The sequence below is a fragment of the Panthera uncia genome, chromosome D4 (assembly GCF_023721935.1).
Source record: "Panthera uncia isolate 11264 chromosome D4, Puncia_PCG_1.0, whole genome shotgun sequence".
Classification (NCBI taxonomy): Eukaryota; Metazoa; Chordata; class Mammalia; order Carnivora; family Felidae; genus Panthera; species Panthera uncia.
The window spans coordinates 58,591,297-58,617,827 of NC_064807.1; the positions used below are offsets into that span (position 1 = coordinate 58,591,297).

General features: G+C 40.4%; 2 protein-coding genes across 6 annotated transcripts in view; one reads left to right on the top strand and one right to left on the bottom strand.

Moving 5' to 3' along the window:
- Nucleotides 1–839, top strand: part of NCBP1 (nuclear cap binding protein subunit 1) — a 37,719-nt gene extending 36,880 nt beyond the window's left edge. For both annotated transcript variants that reach the window (XM_049626891.1, XM_049626899.1), the window contains one exon: nt 600–839. In XM_049626891.1, the coding sequence (XP_049482848.1) occupies nt 600–713 (114 nt within the window). In that variant the 3' untranslated portion in view covers nt 714–839. The remainder of the gene's footprint in view (nt 1–599) is intronic.
- Nucleotides 825–25,546, bottom strand: XPA (XPA, DNA damage recognition and repair factor). 4 transcript variants are annotated; one of them, XR_007456924.1, is made up of 7 exons: nt 25,246–25,545; nt 23,186–23,296; nt 18,242–18,347; nt 15,174–15,339; nt 12,282–12,399; nt 3,400–3,968; nt 825–2,833 (listed from the first exon to the last, which is right to left on the bottom strand). XR_007456924.1 is itself a non-coding variant. In XM_049626961.1 (6 exons), exons 1-6 carry the CDS (start codon nt 25,415–25,417, stop codon nt 3,820–3,822), a joined length of 822 nt encoding a protein of 273 aa, XP_049482918.1. In that variant the 5' UTR covers nt 25,418–25,545; the 3' UTR covers nt 825–3,819. The 4 variants fall into 4 exon arrangements, 2 of the variants coding, with proteins under 2 accessions (XP_049482918.1, XP_049482938.1); XR_007456925.1 differs by lacking the exon at nt 825–2,833 and adding an exon at nt 9,550–9,779 and having other exon boundaries at nt 3,880–3,968; nt 25,246–25,546; XM_049626961.1 differs by having other exon boundaries at nt 825–3,968.
- Nucleotides 25,547–26,531: the final 985 nt, after the last annotated feature.

A 26,531-nucleotide genomic window follows, 5' to 3' on the forward strand; every position in this document is an offset into this window, starting at 1 on the left:
GCCTCAAGCCACTGATTTTCAGTGAGACAGATGAGCTATTTAAGACCTATACTGAGGTTTGGGTTTATTTTGTGGAATAGTTAAAAAAAATTAACAGGTCATTGGCTAATTCTCTATTCTTTTACAATCTTAAATGTTCTAACCAATAAGAGCAAAAAAACTTTTATTGCAAAATATTTGTTTCAGCAATCTTCATTCTAATCCTCCTTCCTGGGTTGTTAATCTTGCCGGGTCAGTCCCTGTCTGGGCTCCGTTTACAAAGTCCTGTCTTTGGTCCTAATTAGGAGAGACCCAGCTGAACCTAGTCTGTAGCACCAGGCACTCTTGCCAAGCCTTGAAGCATGAATTACATTTACGTAAAGGACTCCGTTCTCGCCAGTTTCTAAGTTATCAAACATCCCTTTTTCTCCATTTCCCTCTACATGTTCTTAATGTTGGGGCTTTTCAGGAGCCCATTCTTCCTATCAAGCATAACCACTTTTTTCCCCAAACCCTTCCCATCATTCCACAACGTGGGCAGGCTGCTGAGGGAAACATCCTGCGAGATTGCTTATGCGGTCTTTCTCCTGATCTAAACACCCCCTTTTTTACGTCCACAGCATCACCAAATAATCCAGCAGTACATGGTGACCCTGGAGAACCTGCTCTTCACCGCTGAATTAGACCCTCATATCCTGGCTGTGTTCCAGCAGTTCTGTGCCCTACAGGCCTAAGGGTCGTTTTACTCCCCTGTCAAGATTTTTTTTTTAATATCTCAAAATAATTTGTCTTATTTTTGATGGTTTGAATGCTTGCTTTCTTGTAGCACCCTTTCACTTACTAAAGGGGGGGGGAGGAGGACAGTGAAGAATAGAGAATTGATTACCTTTAATTGGCCCTACAAGGCAAATACTCCCTACTGACAATGTGACGATGACCATAGGATGTATTATATCTGTGACAGATACAACTGTTCTGGTATTTTTTTCTCCTTACGGCACAAAAGAGAAGCGATTTGAGGTATGTGAACACTAGAGGTCCAGCTTACAAAGTAGTATATAGAACTGGTGGGTTTACTATCAAGTAGCATAGCTTTTCACAGCTCATGGATAACCTAACATGGCTGAAATAAAACTAAAAATGTTTTTTAAACTTTGGTATTTCATGATTTATCATCTCAATCTACTTTAAGATTGGTGATTTCCTCATTCACAATTCTCTCTTCAGATCTTAGTGTTTTAAAATGTTACACATATTAAGTGTTATTTATTTAGCACTACCCAAATCTGTTTGAATATAAGTCACCTGAGAGTCTTTAAAGTTATTTTCTAAATTAAACCACAGGGGGTCGGGGGACACAGCCGTAGTTCTTAAGGCTCCCCAGGTGATCCCGGGTGATTGCCAGTGTGTGGACAAGTTTGGGAACCATTACCTTAGAGCTGTCCGGTCATTTCCTCTGTTCTCTGAGACAGATTTGTCCAAGGTCCAATTATGAAGTACATGCTAAAGTGGAAATAGAAGTAGCTAGTTTGGATTGGCTAAAACTGTACTGTAGGTATGGACTTTGTTTCTATAGAATTTAAGTCCAAGGAGTTACTAATTCTTGAGCCAGTTTCTTACATGGTATTAAAGCTTAACTAAGATAATAAATGAGTACACATGTAAAATATGCAAAATAGGGAATTATCTGACATTGCAAATTTCTAGCATTTTAATAAGCCTTCATTAAACCTGAGGAAAAATTTATCAACAACCCCACAACTGATAAGTAGTATTTCTGTTTGTACAACATAGGTATCTTTCACTTATTTATGTCATAAATTTATGCTGTATTAGTATTTTTCATATTGTTACGTGGTCTCTTTGGAGTATCCTTCATTTGGTGACTACAGAATATAGTCAAGAGATGGGAACTCCTAGGATTTTTAAATAACCATACCATGTAAAACAAGAATTGTTCCCAGAATTAAGGGTGCATGGCAGGTTACTACCGAAAGGAGTCTAAAACCCAGGCTCTCGGCTAAATATTCTTTGGGTTATACTGTTCCTCTTTCCCACAAACAGTATTCAGTTAGACATGGCTCTTGTCCTCAAGAAGCCAAAAGGATGACCCTTTAAGGCTTTGGGAACTTTGACCCTAAACTGACTTATAAATCTTTCACAATGTATTGCAGAGTTTGACTAATTATACTTGCTTGATCCGAATTCTAGAGGAATTTCTTGGATCCTCTCTTCATGTCAAGAATGCACTGATGTGACCCCGCTCACAGTCTGGCAGCTAAGTTTAGGGAAAACTGCAGACTGAATTTCAAAGATATAAGAAACCAGACAAATTGGGAACTATATACTATATATATATTAATGTGCTCATTAACAAGTGGCTGTTAGATGCCACGTGCTACAGATCTGCCATATGTAATCCTCAAACAGTCCTGAGAGGATCATGCCCATCCGACAGATAGAAACAGGCCCACAGAGTAACTTACCCAAGGCCCACAGCTAAAAAATGGAATTGGAACCTAGGTCCATGTGGCTCAAGGGCTCTATATCTCCCATGCAGTAATGCTGTTGTCAGCTGCCTGGATCCCTCAGTACTCTTGTCCTCAAGCTGGAAGCTTTCTCATGGTCCCAGGAAGGTCTTGCTGCCCACTGTCCAGTTTTTACTGAATGAATAATTGGCACATTTAAAAAAAAAAAAAAACTTGACTAATACATTAAACTTTTTAGTATTTATATAAAACATTTCTATATTGGATACTTGTATAGAGAACAATTAGTAATTACAGTCTTAAGCCTATTTGGGTTGGACTTGTTCAGACTTGCCTTTCTTCAAGTATAATCTGCAAGATCTGATCTAGAAAGGAAAATGAAAACATATGACCATCCTATTTCTCTGATTGTAGCAACAGGACTAAAAAAGCCAGGTCAAAGAACAATTTGAAAACATGCGGTTTATCGTAACCTGAATATTTTTGTAAGAAACAAGCACAAACCCTGTAATCAGGCACATTTGGATCAAATCCTCTTATTAGTATAACTACCTTGTAAGCCTTTTGATAAGACAGAGGCAGAACTAAATGGGTAAACTTGATCCATATGTCTGGGGTGATGGTGGGTTGTAGGTGATCACTTCCTTTAGAAGTGCTAATTAAACAGAGAAGTTCTCTTCCATCCCAGGATTATAGGAGAATACCCGTAAGCCACTTGGCATCATCCCTGCCCGGCCCATGGTAAATGCTCAGTAAAATGTTAGCAAGTTATGATAAACTTACTAACAGCACCTTCTTTGATCAGTAAAACAATATGGCTGTTTTTCCATTTGAATCTGGATTTGAAAAGGGCTACCTAGACATGGACGTTAAGGCCTATGGTGGTAAACCCCAAGGATACAGGAAACATGATCAGACTCCCACAACTCACTTCCTGCTGGGAATCAGGGCTTATCCAACAACAGCTCCCCAGTTCCCTTATGCGGAGACAGGGTCTAGAAGACCCGGCCAGCCTTGGGTTCAGGATCTACCACCGTCCATTATTTCTGGGAGAAGGATCCTGTTCAGCCAGCTTCTGCTATTAAAAGCTCTTCCTCCTGTTCCAATATAGGGTTTGGCTTGGTTTCTTATTTCTCAATTTTGGCTTTAACCTAACTTCTGAACCTACTCCGCCCCTTGGCTCCCATCCCTGTTGTAGAAAAAAGCAATCCCAGACCCAGTATTTTGCCTACAACCAGACCTGCTGGACCCTTACTGAAACTTGCTTTTAAGCCACAACATACAAATTTCTTCCTGAAGCATGATTTATAGGAGTGTCCCGTTCATCTGTGGCAACGTTACACTTTACGAGTCACATTTTCTCATAGGTCAGCTCGTGGCCACACATGGTACAAGTCTTCCGGTACGTATCCTCCTCTAGGCTTTCTTCTGGTCCATACTCATGCTGATGAGCAACTGTTTCCCTTTTCCACACGCTGCTTCTCACCGCTCGCCGTAATTCTAAGAAAATAAAAGCCAGTTTTTCAATGATGCTGTTCAGCTGAATCCCCAAATCCACCAGGGGTGTATGTATAAACCAAATAACGGTTTACATTACTTTTACAACAAAATTGATTCTAGAACCATGGCAAGCTTGGCCTGTGAAATTACTCCTCACTGTTGGGAGCCATGTGAAGTGGTTGATAGAGAAATGGGGTAAATGGGTTAGAGGGACAGCAAAACACAAAACTTCAGAAGATGAATAGAAACAAGATCATAAAAGAATGGGGTTTATTCAAGCAGCTAAGGAAAATGATGCCACAGCAGGTAAGGGGTGTCAGCTGGGACGACTCAGGACAAGGAGAACTTCAAAGTTCCATATGTTAGGAGCTACTTCTGTAAGAGGCAGGTCAAGTTATGTCTGATAACTAGAAAGCCAAGAACTCTGTTGCTATGCTGGTGTCTCATCTCAGAAAAACTACTTTTGCACCTGACCTGAAGGTCATTCAGTTCTTTATCCTATAAAATGAGAGCAATATTTTAGAAGAGGGACTGCCAATTATTGCATTCTTGTATTACCTAAATGTAAGAATCAGAGACCATTAAGAGCTGGAAAGAACCATAGTTTTTATTTTATTTCACTTTATTTTTTTGCAGGTAGGGAAAGAGAACAAAGATAGCATATGAATCCAAGTCCTTTATTCCAGTGTTTAGAACGTTTCCCACTGCATCGTGTGAAAACATCATTTAAAAAAAACTGCTGGATGCTTTGAAAGCAACTAAGCCAAATTACATTTTAAAAGTTCACACTGCATTACCTGAAGACACCAAATGCTTACTATTAACTGAAAATTAAGCTAGTAACTTCTCAGTTTCCAAATTAATGAATAATAAGCAACACGGTTTACATTATTCTGTTCTGACCAGTGATCCATCAAGCCCAGCACTGTTGTTGACAGGGGCACTACCTAAGAAAGAGTAGGTTACACAATCTCAACCATAAAAAATCACTGGACACCAAGTAATCACACATTTTCTTTAATCCCTTTCAGATTTATGATAAGCAGTATCTAAATACTTGCATCTTTGTAATTTGCCCTTCACTGCGTCAGAAGGATAAGCAAACATAGGACTATATTATCAGGCACTGTTCTAAGCACTGAATCTATAAACACAGTGAATCCTCACAACCCTCTGAGATAAGTAAACTATCATCCCAGTTTCAACAGCTGAGAAAACTGAGGCCCAAAGAAGTTACATATGTTGTGCCTAAGGCCAAACCACTAGTCAATGGCAAAGGTGTCTTTGTGTTATTAACCACTAAAGCTGTGCTGCCTTTCACACCTCCAGTATGAGAAGCACTTTATCTCACACCACTATTGTCAAGCTTCCGTGTATACACCTCTAGACACTTTCCAAACTATGGGGAAAATTGTGTTCATCCAAACAATCTTTCTTCCTATATTCTCTCTCTCTGAAGAATGCAAAATTTTCTAGATGTATCTGGAATGCCCTATCCTTTTATTATTTTACCTTAGGACATTTTCTAAATACAAAGTGAAATCATGTGCTGACCAGCACAGATGCCTCCTGGCTTCAGATAATGACAGGAAGAGGTCTCCTGTTTGAATTCTAATAACTACTTTTCAACTTTGTTCTGATAAAAGGTATCCTACCTAGCCACTTTTCCTCTACTAAAACCACTGAGAAAACACACTCTAAATCTGACCCAGTCTCAGTCACTACTAAGCTAACCTCTACCTGCTTTGAGCATTACATGAACTCCAGAAGACAAATAAGAAAAATATTTGCTTAATGCTAAAAGAATACTTACAACAAAATCTAGTTTACTGACCATAATTGGTCATAACTGAACACAGGTTTTTACTGACTTTACGGCTTTTTCTTCCCATCCTTCAGCTAGTCGATCAAGAACAATGACAAGAAACGAAGGTAAATCTTTAGTATTTACTAGACATTCCTGGAAAAGTGGACTAGAAAATAAGTACTAAAATACTGATACGTTTATCATTTTTTTGCCTTCTTTCACTTCCTGAACAACCATTCAGTGAAGCAAGGCAGGCAGGCATCTGTGGTAGGGCAGAGGGAGCCCAAGAAAGGGAAGGAGGATCTCCCTACAGTGGAGGCAGCACACAAACGGGTGTCAGTCAGATAACCACATTAAGGATAATGGGAATCAGGTTCTCACTGTCAGAGAAGGGAGTTACAAAGAAGAAAACTAGAATGAACCCTAGCATTCTGGATTAGAACTGGCTATAGCAGTGTGAACTCAGTGTGTTAATTTATAATATATATGGGCAGACATAAAAATATATTCACGTGTTTTGTGCTAGAAAGAAACCTTCAACAAATGATTAGACATGGCAGAAGGACACAGGAGCTAGCTTGAAGAGACTCCTACTGGCCCAAACCTGAGACAAATAAGGACAGGAATTCATGAATCCATATAATAATAAATGGCAGAAGGGATGCTGTGGAATGTGGACTTCTGACTGGTTAACTGTGAAGCGAGCAGTGAAATTAGAAAATTTTTGCAAAGAGTATACTGAAGACTGCTTCAGGCAAGAACCATCCAAGGAGGTATTAAGGAGAAGGGGATCTGTTTGCTCTTAACTTTTTTTTTTTTTTTTTTGCTTATCAAGGGCAGATGGACATCTGTCCCTAGATGTGCTGCTACCTATGTACTATCTCCAGCCTGAAACGCATAACCTGAATCTAACCATTGGGAAACATCAGAAAAGCCCCAAATGAAAAACATTTCTAAAAAGGCAAGGTGGGGAAGGGAACAGACTTCTTTAAAAATGTCTGAGAGGCTGTGGAAATATTCCATAATAAAGAAATTTAGAAAGACTTGGTACCTCAAGTCAATGCCTGATTCTAGACTGGATCCTGTACTATAATGAAAAACTACACAGGACATTACTGGGTAAACAAACAAAGCTAGAATATGGATGACAGATTAGATCAAAATATCACTACTATACTTTGGTTTTGTAAGAGAACACTGCTATTTTTAGGAAACACATGCTGCAGTACTAGGGTAAAGGGTAAAGATATACAACCCACTCTTAAATGGTTCCAAAAAGAGTGTGTGTTGTGTGCAGAGTACAAATGGCACATTAACAATAGATCTGTTAATGTTTATTTATTTTTGAGAGAGACAAAAGTGTGAACAGGGGAGGGGCAGAGAGAGAGGGAGACACAGAATCTGAAGCAGGCTCCAGGCTCTGAGTTGTCAACACAGAGCTCGATGCAGGGCTCGAACTCATGAACCGTGAGATCATGACCTGAGCTAAAGTCAGACGCTTAATCGACTGAGCCACCCAGGCGCCCCAACAATATTATCAATCTGGGTAAAGGATACGTGGGTGTCCTTAACTATACTTATCTTTGCAATTTTATGGAAGTCTGAACTCCATTCCAAAATGAAACTTAAAAAGTCAGGAGCTAGCTGGAAGAGGCCAAATTTGAGACCATTTGAGCTTCAAAATGCATCAGTTATGGACTGTAACACTGATTTGAAAGTAAGAATCCATGAAGCCAACTGATACTAAAAAAGGTCGTCTTCCCAAAGGAAGCCAAATAAGAATTACAGAAAGAATAACAGAAAATCACCATTTATATCCACCCTAGTAACAACAAACGCAGGTAAGAATCATCCCCGTTGTACCAAAACCTGAGTGAGACTTAAGGAATGGGGTGTTCCCGCAGTATGGGAGAGTCCAACCCAAAGATTTCCTACGAATTACAAAGGGGAAGGGTACCTTGACAGTGGGGAAATCTAGCAGATGCCGCCTTAACCTCGCAATCAAACGGAGTATCACTCTCTTAGAGAACTGGTCTAGCGTGTCTTCCGGATGTGACACACTCAGACACATCACCTAGGAAGCATTCCTTCCTAATTATTCCTAATAAATCTAAATAGAAGGACATTCTGCAAAACAGGTGGCGGACTCTTTAAAAATGTCAATGTCATGAAAGATAAAACAGGTGAGGACCTAAAAGAGTACACACAGGCATCACCCTTGACCGGCCCCCTTTGTTCCAACAACTAAAACACTGTGAAAGACATTAGAACAACTGGGGAAAGATTACATACTAGACAATAGCATTTTATGAATATTAAACTTACTGTGACACTGTTTTCAGTTACATAGAACGTCATTGTTTACAGGAGATGACATGCTGAAATATTAAAAACCACAATGTCTGCAAGAAAACTCTTAAATGGTTCAGCAGTGTGTGTGTGTTTGTGTGTGTAAACCTATGTGGCAAAATGTCAACATCTGGTGAAATTAAAATGTTTTTAATTAAAGATTAATAAGTTCATGTTACTTCATTTAAGCAACTTAAAACTTTGGAAAGCAGAGGTCACCACCTACTGCTGAGTGAGAAGAGGGAGGCAGAAAGGTCAGAGCCTCCAAGAGTGGGAAAGATTCACTAGCCCTGGGGAGATCTAAGGAAACCTTGCGGGTGGGGAGGAGGAAATGTGCCACACAGCCCAGAAAGCCCAGCTGAGCTGCAGAACAACACAGCGGGTTTCCGTGTTGCAACCTCCTAGTCCCACCGGCCTAGAAGCTCACAGCACAGAAAGCTATGGGCTACCTCTCTTGGACATTTACAAGTGTCTTGCTATGGATATCTTCAGAGACTGCTTATACTTTTTACCCAAAGAAGTTTTCCCTTAAATCCTTGTTTCATTGAAAAATTTAGTTTATACCACTCTAAAACTAATTTTATTTGGCTTAATATCTTAATTTTGTACAAGAGGCAGCATGTATTCGAAGAGGCCCAATGCTGCTTTTGAGGTAAACGCACAACAGAACTAGCTGAAGGAGACCAAAGTTTCTGAACACTTGATGGGACGGCAGGAAGTTCTGACACAGAACTTCTGACACAGGGTGCTCCTTGTTAACTACAGGGAAAAAAATCGCAAGGAAATGTCAAAATAACATGAAGCTTTGATCTGATCTTGTCCTCCATAAACTGAAGCAGAGTAACACGGAGTTGTGTCCTTCAAACTGCTGACAGAAGTCTGAAAATGGTCATACATATAACCACAGGTCCGGGATGTAAAATCTCCATTCACTTAGAAAGAGCCCCCAAATGGGCTTTTCTTACCCACCTCTTTTGGGGGGAAAGTGCATAGTAACAAACAATGAAGAATCACTTTCCATTTTTTAGAAGGCCAACCTCTGCCAGTACTAGGTAAGAGAAAACTTAAGGCTTTTCTTTAAAGCTACACTCCTCTCCACTTTATTTGTGGAGAGGCATGCAAGCCCAAAACGTTCCGTGTATCTGCACCAACTGAAAGTTCTCATCTGATAGCAAAGCCAGCACGCAGGGCATTTTCTGAAATCCAGTTAAACTGAGCAGCGGTGACGCCATCATTTCTACTTATGCCTTCTTGGATTGGAGAGATCTATAACAATGTGAATTTGCTGACAATTCTTGTCTCTCACTTTGTATTTGTAAATACTTTATGCTATTTATACTTAAATTTCTTCTGTAGTAAGATCAATTCTTTCTCAAACTGCTAAAGTAGATCATATTCTAAAAGCAGGTAAATGTAATCTCTTACCTTTACATTAAGTAAGCTTTGTGTCAGCTTCTTTGTGGATCAAAACCAGAAGACCAAGAGGAACCAGGTTCCAATTTCTTTTCAACTAAAAGACTTTTAGACTTGCTTTTATTCCTCTCTGTTCTGAGCAAACTGCATGGTAAGGTCCTTGTTTCTAATCTCTACAGTGTCTACTCCACTCTCAGCCCTTTGTGGCCTAGTCAGGAGGACTGGAACATATTCACCAACCTCTAAAGTAAACCAACAAGAAGAAGCCATAATTAAAGAGGGTATCATGCTGACCTCTGCACATTAAACACCAGAAGACATGGAGTAATGCTTATATAGTTGAGAGAGAACTCAGGTTTTCAAATGCAAAGGAAACAGAAAAACATTCTAAGATTTATAGGGATTTGGAAATTCTACCACTTCTGTAACCACTCAGAAAAAATTTCCTCAAAAAGGCATGCTTCATCCAGACAGGAAATGAACTGAATTAAAGAAACCAGTCTTAAGAGGTCCAAGAAAAAATTCAGGGAAAATTCAAACTCTTCAAGGAAGAGGAAAATCCAGTTTTAGCTGGTGATTAATGGCAGCAATTTGATACAGTGAGAGAAACAGCCAATTATACTTAATACCTATGAAAATTGTATACATCTCAAAAGAACTGTTCTATTCAAACTAATAGTTGATCTACAGGATTATCTTAATTTTTATAGCAAAAAGCATAAAACAGATGCCATCATCTTTTATTGTTGGTCAAATTAGAGAAATTTAGCCACCTTTAGAAGAAGACATCTTGACCAAACTACAGAAATAGTATCTCAATAAAAACTACAGATAGCCCTCCTTTTTAAAGTATTTGATCACTCTGCAGGTCTAAGTTTCTAACTCCTTTATCCATATATCACTGTCTGTACCAAAACACCACCAGGAAAGTTGCTTAAAGAGGCAGTAGAGAAGGAAGAGTTGAGGTGACTGATTCAGGGTAGCTGTAGTAAAAACCCCAGGCTGATGTGTAACTAGTCTGTAACTCTGCCGTCCTCTTTCAAACCCAGTAAGAAGCCCTCTGTTACTGTACCCTTCAGGGCTCTCCTTGACGCAGGAAGAAGGAAGGGCTAGAGTAAAGCGTGAGGTAGAGCATAACCTAATAAAAGATGAAAAGGACCAAATTTAAAAGTCTTTCCAAAGCCTCTCAGTTGATTCTTGCAGGTATTTTCAATGGCTTGGTACAGCAGTGGCTAATTTGGGGAAGATTCTTCAATGAAATGCTTTTATATGGCACAGTTTGCAACAGGAAACTTCTAACAAAGTCATAAAAGTGTGCTTACCCTCTGATTCAGGAGCTGGTATTTTAAGTAACTATATATAAAAATATAAATAGGGATGTTAAGAGGTTGTTTTAATTAGCTTCATAAAATTCCATTTTTATAAGAAATAATTTTAAAGCATCTATGCATTGAAAAGAACTAAAAAACCAGACATTAAAACATCACTACTGATGGTCTCTGGGAATTAGAATACAAGTTCTTTGCAGTTTCCTAACTTCTCTGCACTGCACATGAATTAATCGTATGATGAAAAGAGAGGAAAACATATCCTCACGAAGAAACAAGGCAGGCTTATATTCAAAAATTTTTTGTTCTTTTTTAAGACATCTGAACTATCTTCCAAAACCTCTTCTAAATCCTAAATACATACAAAAGTATTTATTATGGCTAAGACCCTCATTTTAAATGGATCAATTCAGTATATGCAGAGCCCTGCAAATACATAGGATACGTGCTATCTATATATACCTGACACCACACTGGGACTCGACAATTACTGCATAAGGAACATTTATGCCTACTGTGTAAGACTCTTTCTAGGGATTCTGTGATACAGCAAACAATGCTCCTAGTGCTCCGGGAGCACCCTGTGCTCACCACTATCACAGTACTTATCATGCTCCCATATGATATTAAGTTTACTGGCCTTTCTCTTCTGACCAACTCTGACTCCAGCATTTATGTCAGCACAGTACCTGGAACATAGTTGACACTAATTACTGGATGCACTGATGGACAGATGGATATGACAGACTTACACACATATGCGTAACTGGATGGATGGATGGACAAACAAATACGGAGATAGATGGACAAAGGAATGGATAGACAGATGTCTGGACAGAGGAATGAATGTACCAATGCAGACTTTCAGTTAGGAAAGCCTGGTTCCAGTCCCACCTCGCTAATAATGATCTAGTTAACAAGTCACTCTACCTTTCTAGGTCTTTTACTCACATATAAACAAAAAAGGATTAGACCCACTGACGCGAGAAGGCTCTTTCTAGCTACTAAATTAGATGACTAACACCGAGGCAGAATTTTTTCATTTTAAGCAATTAGAGAAGTTTGCTGGTGGATATCCTTGATGTTTATAACCCTGTTAGTCATATTTAATTAAGACTGAACTGATACCATATCCTTGACCAGGGAGATATCCCTGATCCTCCCACTATTCCTACATAAAAACATAATTCACTTTAAGAGGAGGACTTACATGCTTTTTAGAACTGCAGTACTGTGAGGTTTGCACCGAGAGCCTCAAACACCTACTGGGGGCAAACTTTAAGTCTTTTTTTCTTTAATCTATGAAAAAACATACCAATCTACTGGTGACAGATCTTTAAACAAGAAGAACTTAGCTAAAGTCTTTTTGCAAGTCCGTAAAACACGGTCCTTCCTGAGATAAATGTAGCCACTTACCTTTTACTTTCTTATCAAACTTTTTCTGTCTCATTTTTTCTCGGTTTTCTTGTCGAACTTCCTTTGCTTCTTCTAATGCTTCCTGACTGCCCCAAACTTCAAGAGACCGCTTCACAATCTACAACACAGAATCCATATTTAAATAAGCTGTCATTCAGAGTTGTTAAGTATTATAAAGTTTTAATGATTAAATCCGTGAGCACCAAAACATGATCTCACTCAAAGGCAATTTTGTAAGTATTTGAAATTTTTTTAAGAGATTAAATAGTGCTTAGATGGGTGCCTGAGTGGCTCAGTCGGTTAAGTGTCCCATTCTTGATTTCAGCTTAGGTCATGATGTCACTGTTCATGACATTGAGCCCCATGTTGGGCTCTGCACTGACAGTGTGGAGCCTATTTGGGATTCTCTCTCCCTCTCTCTCTGCCCCTCCCCTCCTCGAGTGCACTCTCTCAAAATAAATAAACTTTAAAAAAATAGCACTTAGATTGCTGGTGGGAATGCAAACTGGTGCAGTCACCCTGGAAAACAGTATGGAGGTTCCTCAAAAAATTAAAAATAGAACTACCCTACAACCCAGCAATTGTACTACTAGGTATTTACCCAAGGGATATAGGTATGATGTTTCAAAGGGGCACATGCACCCCAATGTTTATAGCAGCGCTATCAATAATAGCTAAAGTAGGGAAAGAGCCCAAATATCTATCGATGGATGAATGGATAATGAAGATGTGGTGTGTATATATATATATATATATACACACACACACACACACACACACAATGGAGTATTACTCAGCAATCAAAAAGAATGAAATCTTGCCATTTGCAACTACGTGGATGGAACTGGAGGGTATTATGCTAAGCGAAATTAGTCAATCAGAGAAAGACAAATATTATATGACTTCATTCATATGAGGACTTTAAGAGACAAAACAGATGAACATAAGGGAAAAGAAGCAAAAATAATATAAAAACAGGGAGGGAGATAAAACATAAGAGACTCTTAAATATAGAGAACAAACAGAAGGTTGTTGGAGGGGTTGTGGGAGGGGGGAAGGGCTAAATGGGTAAGGGTCATTAAGGAATCTACTCCTGCAATCATTGTTGCACCATATGCTAACTTGGATGTAAATTAAAAAATAAATAATTTTTTAAAAATTAGTGCTTAGAAACTCAATACTTCTATTTAAGCCTATAAAACCCTCAATAAATGTATGCTTAATTAGACTATAAATAGAAAAGCTGTCCTCTATAATTATTTCTCGGATACATTGTTTTCACATAAATTCACAGAAGTACAAGTAGTTGGTGCATCTGATAAGTTTTGTCACACTCACCAAAAAACTTAGCCACAGCCATCTCAATATGAGGTCACCTCCAAAAACCCTCCTACCACAGAGAACCCATAACTACTACTTTCCTCCTCTTCAGTTCATTACGGTTTCCATCCACTTGACTAATTTCTGATCTTTAGAGTATCATCTTCTTTTTAAACTTTGGTACCTGAATGACCTAAAAGCCTTTATTCTTGTTTAAAAACTTTGCATTATAATATCTTTACTCTTTATAATATTTATTTACATTTAGGAGACTCACATACATACTAAGAATTATGCTTAGGCTCTCTCTCACAATAATGTTAAGGGGACCAAAATATCAATCAAGGTAGCCAAGCTCAAATTTCCTCTTAACATAATAAAGGGACATACTGGCATTTCCTAAATTCAAAGCATCACATTTTCCACAATTTAATACCCCTGAAGATGCTGCAGCAGCAATCTGCTTTCTGGTACTTTAACAACTGAGTCAAAAGGCAATTCAGAAGAACTGGACTCTGAATGCAAAGAAGTTTAGGAATATCTTATCCGTACTTGCATTCTCCTATTTATGTATGCACAAGCATGACGTATAGCAAAAAAATAAAATAAAATAAACTATACTAAGTCTGATGGCACTATTTCAGTAAGTGTAAAATAAAAGCCTCAAGTAATGAGAAAGCATTGGGTTGGCATTTTTTAATTGTTAATGGTACATAAAATAATAGTGAATCTTCTAATCAACAGTGTCTTAGGTTTAATAAAAGTCAATAAATGGTTGGTTTAACTATATATATATATATATATACATATATATATATATATATATATATATATATATATTTTAATCTTTAAGTAGGCTCCACACCAACATGAAGCAACTCACGCCCTGAGATCAAGAGTTGCATGTACTACTGACTGAGTCAGCCAGGCACCCCTACAAAGCAGCTTCTTAATTTTATTTGGAGATACTAGGATTTTCTAGTATTTTCCAATCAAACTGCTCTAAAGCAATGCCTCCCAGTATTTTTTTATATACTGGCACAAAAATATAACCTTTGTACCATTATGGGATAGATACAGGAGGCTGCTAGTGACTCCTTACGGGTGTGGGTAACTATCTCTGCACACCTATACCACCATCACCACCACATGAGGAATTGAGAAGATCCACTGTGAGACACAGTAGAGTTACTTGGACACATGACAGGGATCCAGATGATTATTTCCCAAGTGGAGTTAGATCTTAGGCATTTGTGAAATTCCTGAAACTTTTTAAGAATTTCATTGGAGGGTGGGTGGGTAGGGAAATGGAGCCTAACCCTTAACTCCCAAGTTTTTTAGTTCCCTAATTGCACTAGTAACATTACTCCATAGTAATATATTTGCCCAAAGTACCACTCCAAAAAGTAAAATGTTATTAAATGTCATCACATATGACCGCAACTTGTAAGCAAAACAACAAAAGGAAAAGGATCTTTTTAACTGTAAGCAAAAACTAAACTAATTATCACTAGTTTATTGTTAAAACTTCACCTGATCGAGGGTTTAACAGGAGTATAACTTATCAGAGACCTGCAATTTTAAGTAGAGTTTCATATCACCCCATTGTGAATGATGAGGATTCTTCTTCACAATGAATTTAAGAGCTGGTTCTCTTTTTTCTAAATCACAGTCTTTCAGAAGGTATTCTTGTTTGGCTTCTGTTTTAGTTATGAGCTTGTGTTTATCATCAGCATCTCTGAAAACAAATGAAGTCCAGTACTAAGTTAGCTATTTTAAATAAACTAAGTTTTCAAATAGTCCAACAACCTAGGGGCATGCGTGCCTAAACATAAAAGTTTTTCCTTGGACTCTCACAGTCAAGTTAGCAGCGTAAAAATTCTAACAGAAAAATACTTATTTGGAAAAGCTAGATTATATTAGCCAAAGATCCAGGTCATTTAACACTCTAAGAATTTCTTTTCTACTTAAAGTCCCTCTTTTCCACAATGGATTTGAAATCTCTTAATATGAGTACATTAAATATAAAGGAGAACTAAGACCCAATGAGTGAGAAAATATAAATCAAAGCACAAAGTCAGGATGAGTGAGCTATAAGGAATATAAATATGCAAGGTCCAACTGTCCCAACACAGTTCAGTTTCCAGTTGGCTTTGAGCTTTTTCAAAGCCAAGGTAAAAACGGAGACATAGTCAATTACATAGTTCTTCTCACTTATATTTTCTCCACATACATGCCAGATACATGGAAGGTACTAGGTACAGGTACTAGGAATACAGCAAAGAAGAAAACAAAGCCTTGTTTTCATGAAGCTCCCATTCTGGTTAGCAAACATCATGACAGATAAAAGTGCTATAAAGGAACATAAAGCAGGGCAAGGGAAAAGAAATTTTCTAGTAGACTGGGTAATCAAAGAAGGCCACTGATGAGAGGGCATTTGAAGAGGGCCCTTAAAAAGTTAGAGAACATCAAGGGGTGCCTGGGTGGCTCAGTTAAAGTGTCCGACTTCGGCTCAGGTCATAATCTCATGGCTCCTGAGTTCAAGCCCTGTGTCGGGCTCTGTGCTGACAGCTCAAAGCTTGGAGCCTGCTTCAGATTCTGTGTGTGTGTCTCTCTCCCAAAAAATAAATAAACATTAAAAAAAAAATAAAAAGAGAACATCCTATTTGAAGAGCTGGAGAAAGAACATCCTAACCAGAGAGAACAGAAGCTCTAGGGCAGGAATGTGCTTTGCAATGAGCCGGTGTGACCAGAAGGCTTAAAGGGAGGGACGAAGGTGAGGAACGATGGGAGATCAAGTTAAAGACAGGCAGGGGCCCTGTAAGCAGCAGGTGAGACCATTCTATTCCAGATGGATTAAGAACCGTTGACAAGTTCTAACTAAAACATCTACATAGAAGAGGCCAATGGTGCAAAGTGGGGGACACAGGCCAGTTAGAAGACCACCAGTGCGGTGCTCCAGGCAAGGGCTGATGGTGGCCTCAGCTGAGGTAGAAGTGGGTGAGGGGGTAAGGGGATAAACTGAGTGAGGATATGGAATGAACAACAGAGCCAAATGGATTTGGAATAAACACTGGATAAGCAGAGATATGGTAAATAAAACTGGCCTTCACTGAAATGAGGTATAGATCAGGTAGGGGAGACTCAACATTAGAAATAACTTTATGAGGGGCGCCTGGGTGGCGCAGTCGGTTAAGCGTCCGACTTCAGCCAGGTCACGATCTCGCGTTCCGTGAGTTCGAGCCCCGCGTCAGGCTCTGGGCTGATGGCTGATGGCTCGGAGCCTGGAGCCTGTTTCCGATTCTGTGTCTCCCTCTCTCTCTGCCCCTCCCCCGTTCATGCTCTGTCTCTCTCTGTCCCAAAAATAAATAAAAAACGTTGAAAAAAAAAAAAATTAAAAAAAAAAAAAAAAAAAGAAATAACTTTATGAAAGCTAAATAATTTGGAAGTTTAAGCTAAAGGAGGTGACAGGTAAACAACACTGTACTAAAATTAAAATCTTCAAAAATTTTGAAAGGAAACAGAATGGAGGGCTGTGTTCCTAATTACTTTGAAGTTTAAAAATATCTTTTTTCCAGACTACTTTCCACAACTTTCTTTAAAGTGATACATCAATTTCTCATGGAAATAAGATTATACGTGGTAATTTTGTTCCCAAAAGCTATCCGTACTTTAAAGAGTGACAATACTGTGGACCTTAACCACTGTGTGTCAATGGGAAGAGACTTTATATTGTTTGTAATTCCAACAGGAGCCAAACATTTCCAGTCACAGATCCAATCACAAGACCAGAAACATCTCTATCTTCTCAGGATTCTATCTTCTCAAGATCCTACACAGCAACAAGTCAATGGGGATGTCTCCCGATGGCTGCAGCAGGGACTCAGAAAGGGCAAGTCCTCCAGGCAGGTGAGCAAAAGGTCTAGGGCAGCAGGTCCAAGAAGTGGGACCAGGGAACAGATAAGAGGGCTAAGTAAGACTCCAAGGTAGGGTCTTAAGGCATGAAAGACACCAACACAGGATGTGGCCGGGGTAAACAGCAGGGACAAAACCATGTGGAATGAGAAGGATTATCCTGGGGTGACAGAAGAAGAGGACAGCAGCTAGGAAAAGAAGAAAAAGGATGAGAGAAGAATGTGAGTTTTCCTCATCTCTTCTCCCCCTGCCCATTCAGGAGAGTAAAGCGTGCATGGAAGGGGGGTGCTCTGAGAGTGCCAGGGGAGTGGCTGGAGACGCTTCACTCCCTTCCTCTCACTGAAGGCCCCAGTCCTCTGACCAGTATGTCTACACACACTGGGGTAAGCACAGGGGACCCTTAGCAGCTGGGGGAAGAGAGAGGTTAGGAACCTGCTACTGAGAGATGGTAAAGACCCACCAGGCCCACAGAGAGGAGAGGACATATCTATGGCTGAATCAGGGCCATCCTTCCTGTTTATGCGACACATCGTACCTTTCACAAGCACGGGCTTCCGTATTTCTTTAGCAATATGGAAGTCACAAAAATTTTAGGAAACACCCAAAACAAAAATCATAATTACTAAGAAAATATTAAATCCAAATGGCTCTAATTATTGATTTGCCCTAAAGCTGCATGCAAACATTAAATTTTAGCAACTGAGAACACTGTCTGAAGTAAGTACCTGCAGTTGTCACAAGTTGCCAAATCAAAGTGGTTCATAAGGTAAGAATCCATAAATTCTTTACCACATTCTTCACATATCGCATAATCAAATTCCATAACAGGTCCTAAAGAAAGGAAGGTTAATTCTTTAAGTGTCCTTTTTTATAACAGAACAATAGATTTTCCCCTATCTTAAATTTATCAGTATGTACTTTATAACTGATGCAAATACATTTACCTAAAAGACAAAACATGATTAGGTAATCTTATACTTACCTTAAAATTTTAAGGAAAAAACTATCAATTCATCAAGTATTTTTGAACACAAAACCTATGTGTGAGGTACTTGTATTAGTTTCATATTGCTGCTTGTAACAAATTACCACAAATTTACTGACTGAAACAACACAAGTTTATGATGTTACAGATCTGAAGTTTGTGGGTCTGACACAGGTCTCAGTGGGCTAAAGCCAAGGTGTATGCAGGGCTGCATTCCTTTCCGGAAGTTTTAGGGGACAATCTATTACCTGCCATTTCCAGCTTCTAGAAGCTGCCTGCCTTCCTTGACCCATGATTTCCTTCCTCCATCTTCAAAGCTGGAAGTAGCAGTTTCTCACACCACTCTGGCTTCTTCCATAATCACATCTCCCTGTGACTCTCTCCTGTCTTTTACTTTTAAGTATCTCTGTGAGTATACCGGGCCCACCTGGATAATAGAGAATAATCTCCCACATCTCAAGGTCTTTAACCTTAATAATATCTGCAAATTCCTTTTTGATACAGAAGGTAATATATCATGGGTTCCAAGGTGATTAGACGGTGGACATCTGTGGGGACCATATCTGGCCTACCACCATACTTCTGAGAGAAAGGTTAGTCCCAGAGTCGAAGGGAGGGGAGGGAGCTGCTTAGACAGGAAGATGGGCACTAACACATAACATGGGGAAAGCAGCAAAGAGCAAGTTAACACTAGAAGAGACAACATAGGATTCACTTCCAAATGGGAAACTTTTTCTCTCCCTCCATTCCACCTGGCCCCCAACACCACCATGAACAGGGCAAATACATTGATCTCAATCACAAGACTGTAAACTTGAGGGTAAAGATTATATTTGGCTATCCACCCTCAATTCCCAGCACAGAAACTACACTAGGTAAAGCTCAGTTTTTTTAAGGACTTCAAACACCTAGCTAGGGATCTTTATCCTATACAATTGGTTCTCTTCAGGATGACTGCTACTGCCAAGCCCCAGCTCTAAGAACCGCCACAACTCCCAATAGGAAGAGTTATCATTTGTTGTCATTTGTTCACAATTTGTTCAATATATTCCTACCACTGCCTTCCCTTACCTACTCCCAACACCACGAGGTCAGTTAATATTCTACCATCCCTCAATTCCACAAATCTCCAAACTCCAACAAAAATATCACTCTTCCTTGTAAAACATTAGAGGGACATAGCTATAGACAAAAGGAAAAGCTAAAATATAGTCAAAATGATATCTTCAAAAAAATGATTACAGAATGTGTTAAGAATGGAGATAAACTGCAGTCAGAAATACCAATTAGGAGGCTACTGCATAGCATTACTAATCAAAAGCCATAAAAGGTGCAGATATTTTCCTAATTTTAAGAACTCTTTATAATGAAAAGTTTTAAATTACATAATGATTTTTCAATTCCATCAATCCCTTTAAATCTGCCATGTGGAAACTGGCAGTCAACTGTATGCAAGATCCTTCCCTCCTGGCCATTCATTTATTCATGTATTTATTACTGACATAGACTCATGGATTCCTGTATTTTCCAATGGTATCGAATTTATTAGTGTCCTTAATTACTTTGGTGCTCAATTTATCTCAGATGTGGCCAGCAGGAGCCCCTTCAAGCTGGCTCTTATGTCCCTGTAACATACCTCTATTACTTTTTGAATACTTATATATTACTGGCATTACAAAATGCCCCAAACTCACCTGGTAGCCATCCTGCCCCAACCCTAGAATCAGCTATTTCTCTGAAGGGCCCTGGTTCCTTTTAGTGGGGGAACAGTAACAGAATCTAAGATCTGGACACCAGGTATGCTCATTGCTACTGGGCTATCTTCACTTCAAGGCCCTTTGTGTGGACAGAGCTAACACATGCATGTGTGTGTATACACCCCCCCCCCCCCCCCACAACACACACATATCTTTTTGAGGTATAAGTGCTATATTGTATGAGTTTCACATGTCCAACATGATTCAATATTTATACATATATTGTGAAATTATCACAGTAAGTCTAGTTAACATCTGTTGCTATAGTTACAAAAATTTTTCTTATGAGAACTTTTAAGATCTAGTCTCCTAGCAACTTTTAAATGTGCAGTACAGTGCTATTAACTAGTTGCCATGCTGTACATTACATCTTCATGACTTATTCTGTAACTAAAAGTCTGTACCTTTAGATCCTCTTCACCCTCCACTTTCCCCTATCATCTTCTTGGTTATTCTGACGAACCTCTGTTCTAGATTATAAAAGCATTTGACAGGCTTTGCTTTATAGGCAAATGACTCAAATAATTTTGATTTTCTCAGCTATGCTGAAGGTCTTTAAAATTAACAAAGAGGGGCGCCTGGGTGGCGCAGTCGGTTAAGCGTCCGACTTCAGCCAGGTCACAATCTCGCGGTCCGTGAGTTTGAGCCCTGCGTCAGGCTCTGGGCTGATGGCTCAGAGCCTGGAGCCTGTTTCCGATTCTGTGTCTCCCTCTCTCTCTGCCCCTCCCCCGTTCATGCTCTGTCTCTCTCTGTCCCAAAAATAAAAATTAAAAAAAAGTTGAAAAAAAAAATTTAAAAAAAATAAATAAAATAAAATAAAATAAAATTAAATTAAATTAAATTAAATTAACAAAGAAAACGTGATAGAAAATATTAATCATTCTCCCTGTTTTCTTCTACCCACACAGGTCAGCCACATCAAGTTGTGCCAGCCCCCTTGTGCAAAGGCATCTGGCCAAGGGGGCAAACAGGGGCCAAAATGCAGCCCATGACCACTTTTTAAGCCATGAGCCTTGGCCCAAACTAAGCCCAGAGAATGAGGGCCTTTTCTAATTGGCCTCCCAAAGGAGACACTATTGAAGGAAGTAACGGAGAAGACATGATGGCCAGCTGACCCATGAGCCAGACCTGGGCAATTAGAGACTCCTCACTCCCTACCCTGTTCTTGGAATGCACATTCTGCCCATCAATCCCACAGTGGGAGCTGTTCCAAGGACAAAGCCTTGGGAGAGTAACTGTCATTGAGGCCACCTGACCTGAATATGTGACTGAACCCAGTTAAGGCCTCTATATAAACTGTTAAGATTTGGCAGGTGGCTGCAGAGATCTGCTTGTCTTGCAGCCACCCAAGACAAGCCTTATAAGTTCCCTTGCTAATTAATTAACACTGCCACTTACCAATCTGGAGTGGTCTCTTTCTTTGGTCTCTCTTGCCGTCTGTGCACCAGACCAGTTTGCAAACCAACACACACTTGCCCTAACTTCCACGATTCCTTACCAAAGTTCTTATTACAAGCAGCAGCATACCAAGCAATGCCACATGCATACCTTAGTTAAGCAGGAAGGCACTACAATAGGTTATCAATAAATATTTGTTGTGTGATCTGTTAAATAAAAGCATAGGCTTTACAGCCCACAGTTGATTCCAAAATCTACAGAAAAAAGTTACAATGAGTCTTCATATCCATAAAAGCATAGAGACTTTCAAGATCTTTCATTCAATGCCTTCCCTCCTCATACAGGGCTTTTCTAAAACATCCTGGTCAGGTGGTCTTTTAATCTCTGAACCCCTCCAACGCTTTGCTATTTAGAGGCAGCAATTTACATAGTTAGAAAGTTTTTCCATTTCAGAGTCACCATAAGGCTCACATGCTCTATGTGCCAACATTCTGTAAGTGCAAAGTGCTAAGTATATGTAAGGCACTCCTTCATTATACTCTCTCACCATACTGTAATCGTCACCCACTGTTCCAAGTTCTGCCCTCCAAAGCAAATCACAGTGTGAGCTCTCTTCCACAACGGGGCACTTCTTGCATTTGCAGGCAGTTAGAAGTGTTCCTAAGCTAAACCTAACCAGTTTGACAACTGTTCCTCACATGTCAATTTGAAGGCTTCCGTTTTGAACACCCCCCCCCCCCGTTTTGGACACTATACACGTGTCAACATCCCTCTTAAATATGGCACCCAAACTGAACAAATATTTTAATCCTTCAAGTCTCAGCTTCTGAAACGAGTTTAGGCACACAGAGAATAGGACAAGACTATTACCCATCTTGGTGAATACATAACATTTCTGTTGCCACAGCTAAAACTAGAATGCATTTTTTTTAAGTCTATTCATTTATTTTGGTAGAGAGAAAGAGAGAACCAGTGGGGGAGGGGCAGAGAGAGGGAGACGGAGGATCCAAAGCAGGTTCTGCCCTGACAGCAGAGAGCCTGATGCAAGGCTCAAACTCACGAATCATAAAATCATGACCTGAGCCAAAGTTGGACACTTAACCAACTGAGCCACCCAGGTGCCCCTAGAATGGGTTTTTTAAGCCTCACCAAGATAAATATATACAGATACATACCCCATTTTTTTTCCTTCAAACAAACAAAAGAAATAATGTCCTAAATTGTATCTCTTGGGTTCTAGCCCCTTATTTCAGCCTATCTAGATAACTGAGTATTCGACCACTGAATATATTGGCTATCCTGGCCTATCATAAAACAAACCTAAGTATACAAACCCCAAGTGAAATTAATCATTGCTAAATCTGTTTAATTTTTAATCTACCAGCAAAACTGCCAAACTTTGTCACTCTTATAAAGCTAACCTGCTCACTGATTATAAGAAGGTATTATTTAACATCAGTTTGCAAAGAATTATGCATGTAACTCAAAATGACCAATCTAGATACCAACTTTCTGGAAACACACTTTACCTGGTTGATGGACAACTTTTCCAATTGTACATTGTTCCTCTTCTTCCTCTTCTAGAATGAAGCCTCCTCCTGTGTCGGTGATCTTTGGGGCTGCTTTTACATTAGCCACGCCTATAAAAAGTAAGTAAAAGTGGTCAATGACTTAACTAGGTAACCCCTTAAGTTCCCTTGTGCATAAACAGGAACTTTCTTTAAATTTAATAGATATCAAACAAGACAAGGATGTCCACTATTAACACTTTAACTCAACGTTATACTGAAGGGCCCAGCTAGCAGAAGATGATAAGAAAATAAAACAGGCATAAAGGTTGGAAAGGAGTAAAACAGTCTGTATATTCTACATACATAATCACATCATCTGTGGATAAAGACTGATCTATGACATATGCCATGAAAAAGACGGAGAAGAACTTGCTTAGAATGTGGTGCTAAAGGTCTGGGGAAACAGCAAGGTGGGGCAGCGGAGAAACTGGGCTTTGTCTTGGCATGACTGAGCACCTGCTCAAGTGATGGTCCTGACTACTCCAGCTGGAGTAGTCTTTTTCATGGCCTATGTCACAGCTCAGTCGGAAAATGAAAATTGTACGGCACACTGAAATAAAAGTACTGCAAAGATAAAAAATCTCAGCACCAAACCTAACTCTTGAAGCACAACGGGTTGTATACCACGTTACAGCACAGTTCAGTTCTTGGGTCAGTGCCTGGGAAACCTTACAGAATATTCATTCTACCTTGCTTTCCATGACCAAAAGTTTTATACCAGCTTATTGTTCTATTACACACCCGGGTTCCACAGCCACTTAGTACAGATCTACAAACCTTTACAAAATCACAAATATTAACACAAATGAACAACTTTTTGTCCCAACTCCAGAACGTCTCAAGTTGAGAAACTAATAAAAAAAAGTACTAGAAAACAGAAAGGATGAGACCAGAACCATTAAAAGTGGCTGGAATTTACAGATTCAGGGTCAGTATAAATATAAAGACATGCTGCCAGCCCCAGACTCTTAGCGTTCTTCCTTACTTCTGGCTGCTGAAAAGGGCTCTACATGTGCTCAACTACTCATACAGTATGGGACGTGGCTTTAGGAACATGTGTATTTCGTGTTACAGAGGCGGTCCTAAAGAAGTGTATGTCAACCAAACTATATTTTCAATCCCTAGGGAAGATTATTACTTGGCTCCAGTGGAAAATTACACCACAGCAACGTACATACATAGATGACAGACACACAGTTAAGGGCTGCCCTAAGAAAGGGGGGGAAGATGACATTTAGACATAATAACAGCCTTTCTTCTTAAAATTGAGAGATGGCTGCATAGAAGAGGCAGTCGGTGGCAAGGAAAGGCCCTGAACCCGGTATCATATAACCTCAATTCTAGTCCCGATTAACCTGTTGGACTTGATCCTATGAACCCCAGCAGATCCCTTTCCTTTCCTGGTCCTCAGTTACCGCCTCAGTAAAATACCAGTATCAAACCCTGCCCTAATTATTTTCCAAGTTAACAGAATCAAATTAGCTAACTTGAAAGGTGTGAAGCACAACAAGCGCTACTCTTGAGAGCCCCACGAAGGCAGGAGCTCACCACCTCTCTTGGTGCCCCAGCACGTAGCAAGCACGGTGCCGGGTCCAGAATATGCACTCAATCGCCCTTTGTTGAGTTGATGAATTCGGGAACGGTGCAGAATTATTCCTGCAATGGGTTACAAGTCTAAAAGCTTTATACGAGGACTACCGCTGGGACTGCTGGAGGCACAGCAGGAAGAGAGCAGAAAGGGAAAGCTGAGGCGCCCACCGACACTGGCTTGTACCACCCGACGGCGAGAGCGGCCGCATCCCCAAGCTAAAGACGGCAGCTGGGCCGCCCAGGTGCAGTGAGGAAAGCCCGGGGTCCAGCGCGGACCCGCCGGCGGTCTCTCATAGCCCGCTTTGACACGGCCCGCCGAGCGGACTCCCGGGACTGCGGGAGGACAGACAAGGGGGCAGCCGACGCCACGCCCAGGACTTGGTACCCGGCCCGCCAGAGGGAAGGGGCAGCGCCGCCAGGGCCCAAACCTCCGGTAGCCGCAGCCGCCGTCGCCGGGTAGGGCCGGGCCGCCAGCCGGGCCTGGCGCAGCATCAGCGCCCGCTGCCGCTTCCGCTCTATGCTCGCCCGCACCGATGCAGGGAGCTCCGCCGGCTGTTCTGAAGCCGCCGGCTCCGGCGAAGGTCCCCCAACCGCCGCCATCTCCACGCTCCCCAAAGGGCAGAGAATCTAGCCCCGCGCAAGCGCATCAGCGCGCCGAAGCCTGCCCACCGCCGGGCCGCGACGCCCGCACCGCCTCGGCGTTGACTTCACCATACAACCTCCGAGGAGAGCGCCTGCGCACTTTGAGGAGGAGGGGACGAAAGGCAGGGGCGGTGGGCGGGGTCTGCGCCTGCGCTGGGGAAACCGCTTGCTGGTCACCTGGGAGGACTCAGGCCGAGGTAAATTTTCAGTACCCGGTAGTCTTTTTTTTTTTTTTTTTTTTTTAACTTGTTTTATTTTTTATTTTTTTTAATTTACATCCAAATTAGTTAGCATATAGTGCAACAATGATTTCAGGAGTAGATTCCTTACTGCCCCTTACCCATTTAGCCCATCCCCCCTTCCACAACCCTTCCTGTAACCCTCAGTTTGTTCTCCATATTTGTGAGTCTCTTCTGTTTTGTCCCCCTCCCTGTTTTTATATTATTTTTGTTCCCTTCCCTTATGTTCATCTGGTTTGTCTCTTAAAGTCCTCATATGAGTGAAGTCATACGATTTTTGTCTTTCTCTGACTAATTTCACTTAGCATAATACCCTCCAGTTCCATCCACGTAGTTGCAAATGGCAAGATTTCATTCTTTTTGATTGTCGAGTAATACTCCATTGTATAGATATGCCACATCTTCTTTATCCATTCATCCATCGATGGACATTTGGGCTCTTTCCATACTTTGGCTATTGTTGATAGTGCTGCTATAAACATGGGGGTCCATGTGTCCCTTTGAAACAGCACACCTGTGTCCCTTGGATAAATGCCTAGTAGTACAATTGCTGGGTGTAGGGTAGTTCTATTTTTAGTTTTTTGAGGAACCTCCATACTGTTTTCCAGAGTGGCTGCACCAGCTTGCATTCCCATCAGTACCCGGTCATCTTTAAAATAATAGTTTCGCTTGGTGGTTCTGAATAGGGGCTTTGGAGTCAGATCTAGGGTTAAGTTCTAGCTCTGACATTTACCACTGTGTGACCTTGGTGAACAAGTTATTTAACCTCAGTTCAGTTTCTTCAGTAGTCAAACGAGGATAATTATGGAACACTCGCTGGGTTGTTGGAAAGA